The sequence below is a fragment of the Equus caballus genome, chromosome 4 (assembly GCF_041296265.1).
Source record: "Equus caballus isolate H_3958 breed thoroughbred chromosome 4, TB-T2T, whole genome shotgun sequence".
Lineage (NCBI taxonomy): Eukaryota > Metazoa > Chordata > Mammalia > Perissodactyla > Equidae > Equus > Equus caballus.
Window position 1 is genome coordinate 100,252,647 of NC_091687.1, and position 7,778 is coordinate 100,260,424.

The following is a 7,778-nucleotide window of genomic DNA, read 5'->3' on the forward strand; positions in this document are numbered from 1 at the left end:
CCAGCTGAGCTCTCAGCTCTCATTGTATCTCTCTCTAGAAAAGCTCTACCTCTCTGTAGCTCATGCTCACTTCTCCTCCAGACCACCCTTGAGGTTTAGAGTTGGGCCAAAGGGACAGAGTCTGAGTATTAGGTGATCTCATTCTCAGATGAAAGGTGGGACCTCTGAGTGACGTAGACTCAGGGGCAGGCTCAGGCTGGAGAGGGGGCTTCTGCTCCTTGGCAGGGTGGGTCCCCACTCTGATGACAGCTTGGAGAGGGGTGGATATGGGTAAAGACCAGCCCCCACAGCAGACAGCCCCCAAAGACAGACACTGTGGAGCTAAGAACAGCCTGAAGAAAGGGCATGGGTGTGAGGAGGGGACCCCCTTTGCGTGGCCCATACCCCCCTTACACCTCACACCATGAGGGGTGATGGCACCGCCCCCAACCTCCAGCGCGCTCAAAGGAGCAGCTGCTCTGGTGATTTCTTCCACACTCCGAGGGGCGGGCCCATGGGCGGGGCCGTTTTTGTACAAAGCTGTAACATTGTGGGGACAGCAGGCCACGGTGATTCAACTTTATGGACAACCTTTACAAAAACCTTTCTGCCTGTCCCAACGCCTGCCGTCCCTCCACTTTTCTCCCAGGTCCCAGGCCCAGGCGTGGTTTGAATCAGAATGCCTCTGCCTCACCCCTGTCTCCCTGTCAAGCCAAGACCATGAGTAAGGATAGGCCTGGCTCAAAACTGAAGCTTCCAGGCAGACAGCCCAGACCAGACGCAAGAAGAATGCCTCAGTGGCCTCATGGGTGAAGGACTCAGGGACATCCTTTCATCCCAATCCCCATGGAACCTGGAACAAGGTCAGTGGGAAGGTCCATGGAGATGACCCGTTCTATAAAGGAAGAAGCCAGAGATATCCTGGCTTTCCATGGATGCGGTAATGAGATCTGGGATGCTGCCCTCCTCTCCAGGCCCACATCCCTTTGATGGACCCCCAGAGAGAATTGAGGGCCTCTGGATGGCCTCTGGTCACACTCCATGGCCCCAAAAGTCAAAAGTCAAAAATGTTGTTTTGCACTATATCTATAAAGCACAGGAGGGGAATTTTTATCCCAGAGTCCTCCAGACCCCAGCCAGGGCCCCTCTTCTCTCCATGCCTCAAATTCATTTTTCTCCTTGCCCCATGTCACTGTGTGAACACTGAAGTCTTCTTCAGAGAAGGCACGAGGCTCACGGTTGTAGGTAAGACATATCCCAGGTCTTTCCAGGCCCCTCATAGGGGAAAGCGGGTCCAAAGTCTCCATTTTGGAGTGGCCGTATTCTGATGTGTTAACTATGACTATCACTTTGGCCCAGGAACTAAGCTGACGGTCATAGGTAAGCCTGGGGTCTCCAGGGGGTGGCACAAGGAGGGAGGACTTTATCCCAGGAAATGTGGGAGGGGAGGGATGACCCAGCTCCTGGGTCCTGGTCAAGGAGATGTCGTCTTCACTTCTAGGAATGAGTTCAGAGGAGGGTCCCTGTAGGGGCAAATTCATCCAGCCCCTCAAGGGCCTCCATCAACTCAGAGCTGAGCCTCGGTGGTTAGGGCAGAGAAGGGAAAGGAGGTGGTGCTGCCCCGCTGAGGAGTTACCTGAGATAGGGGAGCGGAGAGAAAGCCTGGAAGGTAATTAGCGAGTCCTGACATCGGTCCATCTCCCCTCACTGATGGAGGTTCTCTGCAGGGGCTTCATATTTTTCCTTGCTCTGGATTTCATAGGAGGCCACACTGTTCTCCTTTTTTCCAGCTGTCAGGGGCCCTGGGAAAGCTCTGAAAGGGTACGGGGAGTTTTAGAAGCAGGGCTGGTGGCTCTGTGAGGGAAGAGATCCATGAACGGCCCATCCTCTCCCTGAATGCCAGCTGGGCTCAGCAAACAAGGGGAGGTTTTGAAGGGGATCTGGGAGGCTGTGCTTTGGAAACACCGTTGATTTTGGGGAGGGAAGCCGGCTCACTGTTGTAGGTAAGCCAGTCAGGGCTGGAGGGCTGGGAATCTACAGGCAGGAGCAGGGATCCAGATGGAGCCACTGTCTTGGGTGTTTGGGTTAAAGCATGTTTTCACCAGAAATACCTGAATTCCTGTCTTGATGTAGACAGGAGGGGACAGACTCGATCTCCAATATTTCATGCTCTAGCTAGCTGTGCCAAGTTTGGTTTCCCCTACTAGGAGGCAAGTAATCTCAGCTGGGAAGGGGTCATCTTGTCCATCTCCCATCTCCTTGGAGGGTTCCCCATTAAGGCCATGACAGATGGGAGAGCCTCCGGCCTTAGAGCTGTCATAGTCCTGCAATTTCCTCCCTCACGCAGAAAGGAGAGGGACACAGGAGAAGGAGGAGGGGTCCCACGGGGCCGAATCAGTCCTCTGACCACAACATTTCAGGGTGCACAGTTGTCCTCTCTCCACCTCCCAGGGTTAAGATTCTGCTAAGGAAAGGGAGAAGAGAGCTGGCAGACAGGCTTGGGGAGAAGGAATGGGAGGCACCAGGGGCAGTTTTCTACCAGGCTTTACTGTTGTGTAACTAATGAAAAACTATTTTTCGGCAATGGAACCAAGCTCTCTGTCTTGGGTAAGTAAAAGTCTTTCCTGGGGGTAGTGTCTTGTAAGGCTGGAGTTCCAGAAGGACTCCTTAGAGAGGGCAGGGACAGAGAATTCAGCAGGGAAAAGGTTCAGAGGGTGTGTGTGCGCGGAGTGCGTGCTGGAGCCCCTAGGAGTTCTGGGTGGAAGCTTCTGGACGGAATGGTCGCCCACCAGCAACTATGGGGTTTTCCACACTCATGTTGTACTGTGGAGCAACCAGCCACAGCACTTTGGAGAGGGAACTCGACTCTCTGTCCTAGGTAAGGCGCAGGACCAGGGTAGCAGGGTCATTGTCCCTTGGATGCGGACTCTAGCTTCTCCTCTCAGCCCTGGTGAAAGGGCAGTTAACTTCTCATTCCTGTGCGGCTTCCAAGAAACTGTGTTTGCCATGGCTTGGGGTTGATTTCTCTATGTCTCCAGTCCCTAATCAGCTTCCTTACTCTGTGCTTAGTCCACCCTCCTGCCTTACATGTGGGGATCTGCCCTCCTGAGCCTCTTCCACTCCGTCTCTCCCAGTAGAATGCTTAAGCTTCTCTCCTTATGGATCTCTTTGGTCCCAAGTCCCAAATCCAGGCAGGGACAGGTGGCCATCCCTACTCCCAGGGAGCTAAGACTTGCCCTCTGGCTGGAGACCTCCGGCAGGTTTTAGCACAGCCGTCTGCAGCTGTGTTCCTATAATTCGCCGCTCTACTTTGGGCCCGGCACCAGGCTCACTGTCACAGGTATCGGGGCCCCACTCCTGATGGGGGGGTGTCTGTGTTTGACCACAAGGATCAGTCCCCGGGAGGGGAGTGGGGCATAAGGACGGAGGCAGAGCCCCCTCCAGGAGCTGCGGCGGCCTCTCCCGCCCCCCCCGGAGCCTCTCCAGCTGGCTCTGCTGTGTTTGTAGCGGCTCCTCGGCTGCGGGGCTCCGAGCGTGGTCCTCAGGCTTTGTGTTTTCTAGCTCTTCTTTTCATTGTTCTCCAGGACTCTTTCTCTCAGCTCCACTTTTTTGAACAGATGTGTCACTTCCCTTCTCTTTCTTACCTGAGCTTCTCTATTTTTTCCACCCCTTTCTGACTCGAATCCTGCATCGTTGACCCTGTTTTGGTGAAGAGCTCTGTCTTCTATGTTAGTAGTCTTCCCAGCATCTACCTCCAGCTCAGAACTCTGCCCTTGCCTTCAGCATCCTCCTTCTCTCTGTCTCAACTAGTCTCCAAGACCCATGTGTGTCTTCCTGGGGTGGTTTAAGGGCTTGAGAGGCAGTGGGGGACCAGGTTGGTGAGATTGGGGTGGTTTGAGGGGTGTTCCCGAGTCCTGAGGACAGAAATCCATGTCACAGCATCACAGGCACTGCAGGGGGGTCTCTGGGGGACACTGTGCTTGGTAGGAGTCAGAGGAGATAGGTCTGAATAAACTGTTACAACTGGAAACACACCATCTTAGCAACAGACAAGGTATAAAGAAGAGAAATAGATTGGAGGCCCCATTTTCTCAAACCTCAAGATCTATGCTGGGATGGTAGGGTGAGGGGCCATCAAGAAACACCATTACCATGCTTGGGATGAAGCAGGCAGGTGGGAGCTGTGGGGCAAGTCTGGGGGCGGTCTGGGCTGGAGATATAGACAAGGCCAGAGGAATGGGACACATAGGTCCTACTCGATTGGTTGGCTGGAGAAGGCTTTGTCCTGAAGATGGGGGCACATGCCAGTAATTGTAATGGAAATTGGAAAGTAAGAATCACTGGGACTCACAACACCTGGGTTTGGGGGGAGGGGGACTCCTGCTATCAGAACACAACTTAAACTGCCTCAGGGTCTCTGAGATGTAGAAAATGGAGATAATAATGCCAGCCTTGCGGGGTCCTTAAATTGTAAGAGACTAACTTATGTGAGAATCCTTTGGAAAGGATTCTCCTTTAGTGACCATCCTTTTCATTCTTATTGTTTATCATCACCGTGTCACAGAATTTGCCTTTTTCCAAACCTGTGTCTCAATTTTCCTATCAGAGACATTCCCCCAAATTTGGATAAAGTGGAAACATCTGGGCTTACCATGTTCCTGCTCTAAAACCTCACTCCCATGATCAAAACAAAGCCAAATAGAGGGCAAGTACATTCTGGAAACAGGAAGGTGCTTCAGGGAAGGACGTGGTGTCTTCCATCCTTCCGTGTCTTCAGATGAGGTCATTCCTTCCAACAATTCCAGAAATTGTCTCCCATCTGTCAGGCTTGTAAAAGGGCCCAGGACTTTAGGACATGAACCCCCTGATGAAATGGCCCTCGGACTTGGGATTTGTTCATTCCCAGCAACCAAGTTTTACTGCTTTTAGAAATGCAAAGCCTGGCTGTGAACTAGGACTGCAAAGCTGGCAGGCAAGCTTGCTGGGCACTGGAAAGAAGAAGGGGCTCAGCCCATGAGCAGTATTTTTCATGGGATTACAGCCATCCTGGGCAAGCTACCACACACCCTGTGTGCCCCAGCGTAGGAGTGAATGTGGAAGATCAGATAAGATAATAGCCAGAGGCTCCTTGGCTTCTCAAAGCAGATTACATGTAAAAAAAAAAAAAAAAAAAGAGTTAGTTGGATATTGTAGATAGAAAAATATAGTCAGATACAATGAGAAAAATGTCTCTCCTAGGCAAGAAAGGCTCATTCTAATATGTGCTATCACCAGAGCAGACAAACACATACACTTTGCAAAAAAAAGGGGAATGGTAATTAGAAAAAGTCAATTTAGCTCCTAAGATCATGTTGCTAGCAAGAATCTTCTGCCTCAAAGCCCAGGCTCATTCAACTCTACCGTAACTGCTTCTAAGCCTAAAAGATTACATCACGCACCTAAGAGGGCTGGGAACAAGGAGAAAAGATAGGCAGTCATATTCTTCTGATAGATAATTGAACAAGACCCTGAATTTGAGACTTTACAAAGAAAGCCAAGAAAATCAGGACATAACACCACCTTAGGGAGATGGAGGAGACAGTAGGCAGTGTGTATCTGTGGGGTAACTGAGAAAGAGGCGGCAAGGTTGAGAGAAGAACAACAGAGAATGGGATGGTGACCCCCAAACGAACAGGACACAGTACTACATAATTTTGCTTCATCATAACCCCTTTCCCGGCCCCTGTCTCTCTCACACACACATGCAGAGCCCCTACCAAACCCAGACAGCTCTCAGAGCTGCCCTGGCCCCAACCCTTCTTCCCTTCCAGAGAACCTGAACCAGGTGACCCTACCCAAGGTGGCTGTGTTTGAACCTTCGGAAGCAGAGATCTCCCGCACCGAGAAGGCCACGCTCGTGTGCCTGGCCACAGGCTTCTACCCCGACCACGTGGAGCTGAGCTGGTGGGTGAATGGGAAGGAAGTCCAGACTGGGGTCAGCACGGACCCTCAGCCCTACAGGGAGCAGTCAGATGATGAAAACCCCAGCTACTGTCTGAGCAGCCGGCTGAGGGTCTCTGCTGCCTTCTGGCACAACCCCCGCAACCACTTCCGCTGCCAAGTCCAGTTCTTCGGCCTCGAGGAGAACGATGAGTGGAAAGAGAACCGGACCAAACCTGTCAGGCAGAACATCAGTGCTGAGGCCTGGGGCAGAGCAGGTGAGTGGGGCCTGGGAGGCTTAGGCAAGGACTGAGTCAGACTAGAGAGAAAGGGAGAGATCCAGGTAGAAGACCAGAAAGACTAGATAGATAGATAGACTAGGGATAGGAGTGGGAGAGGGAAGAGTAAAGCCCACCATGAAGGAGAGCAGGGCATCTCAGGCTAGTTCTTCCCCCAGATGCTCAGCCCAACACGGCTGTGCTGATGGGGTCCCTCACTACCGGCCTCCCACCCCCTCACTGGTCCTAGTTGCCTGAGGTTACAATGAGGATGCTTCTGACATCGCAGCAGCATGAGGAAGACAGCTCCAGGGCTGTCCAAGGAGGCTGACTGAACCCTCTGGCTGTTATGTTTTTTGTGGCCTATGAGCCTATGACTTAAAAGGTTGACTTAAGGCTCAGTGACTTTAAGTAGTGACATGCTCTACTCATCCCATTTTCTCCCCTTTCTTTCTTTCAGACTGTGGCCTCAGCTCAGGTAAGTGAGCCTCTTCTTTTTTCTTTCCATCTCCCATGGTCTTTGCTCTGGAATCAGAGAATAGAGAACCCATGGACCCTGGGGGGTGAGGCAGAGACACCTGCTCACAGGTACCTACCTGCTCTCCCTTCCCACCAACAGTGTCCTATCAGCGAGGGGTCCTGTCTGCCACCATCCTCTATGAGATTCTTCTGGGGAAGGCCACCCTGTATGCTGTACTGGTCAGCGCCCTCGTGCTGATGGCCATGGTAAGTAGGGGAGCAGGATGGGACAGACAGGTTGGAGATGACACAGCACCTCAGAGCCAGGAGTATACAGACACTGTCAGGACCAGAGTGTGGCAGAGAAGAGGAGGAGGGTTCACTCACATGCCCCAGAAGATGCCTTGTCCCTCGGGGACTGAAGAGGAAGAGCCATGCTGGGAAGGAGAAGCTAGGGTTCCCTGCAAACCCAGGAGGTTGTGAGGAGCCCTATTCATCTTTTCAGTGGGCCATCCTGCTGCTTCTCAATCCCTACCACTCCTGTGTCCTGGTAACCCTCAAAACCTTCTCTTCTTCAGGTCAAGAGAAAGGATCCCTGAAGCCAGCTCAAAGGTGGAGCTAGAAGCTTCCAGACCATTATCACCCCACCATGGAGTTTCCTTTTTCTTTTCCTAGCCAGGGCTTCTGAAGAGCTGTTCTCATCTCTCTACTCATCCTGATATCTACTCCCTCAAGTGCTTGCACACCTCGACACTCATGACCAAAATCTCTCTGACCCAAGGGGGACCCTAGTGTGCCTGTGTTGACTGAACCAATAAAAATGGCCTGTTCTGGCTTGACTCTGCCTTATGACTGTCTAGATATCTCTTCTTCCCATGTCTGAACTGCCCATGTGACTCTAGTCAGGATAGAAACAAGAGGTATTCAAGGAAGGTGTAGTCCCTTCAGGTGCGAGGGGCAAGGGACCCAGCCTGTGGCTGGCACTGCTCCTCCTTGTCAGGGGAACTCAAGTAAATGTGAAAGTTGGTAATGGGATGTGAACAGGCTTACTCTGGAACAGCCTAGAAATATGGGGATGTTGACCATAAGAACTTTCTGTCCTACCTGGATAAAGGTGCTCTGAGGAAGAGCTGACCTACATAG

At 52.1% G+C, this 7,778-nt stretch overlaps 1 gene segment (V, D, J or C); it reads left to right on the forward strand.

Annotated features, from left to right (window-relative positions):
* The first annotated feature begins 550 nt into the window (after nt 1-550).
* On the forward strand, nt 551-7,484 carry LOC100055383 (T cell receptor beta constant 1-like). The segment is given in 7 exon segments: nt 551-842; nt 1,189-1,224; nt 1,481-1,648; nt 5,790-6,176; nt 6,637-6,654; nt 6,796-6,902; nt 7,214-7,484. Coding segments are annotated over 7 exon segments (795 nt in total).
* Nucleotides 7,485-7,778: the final 294 nt, after the last annotated feature.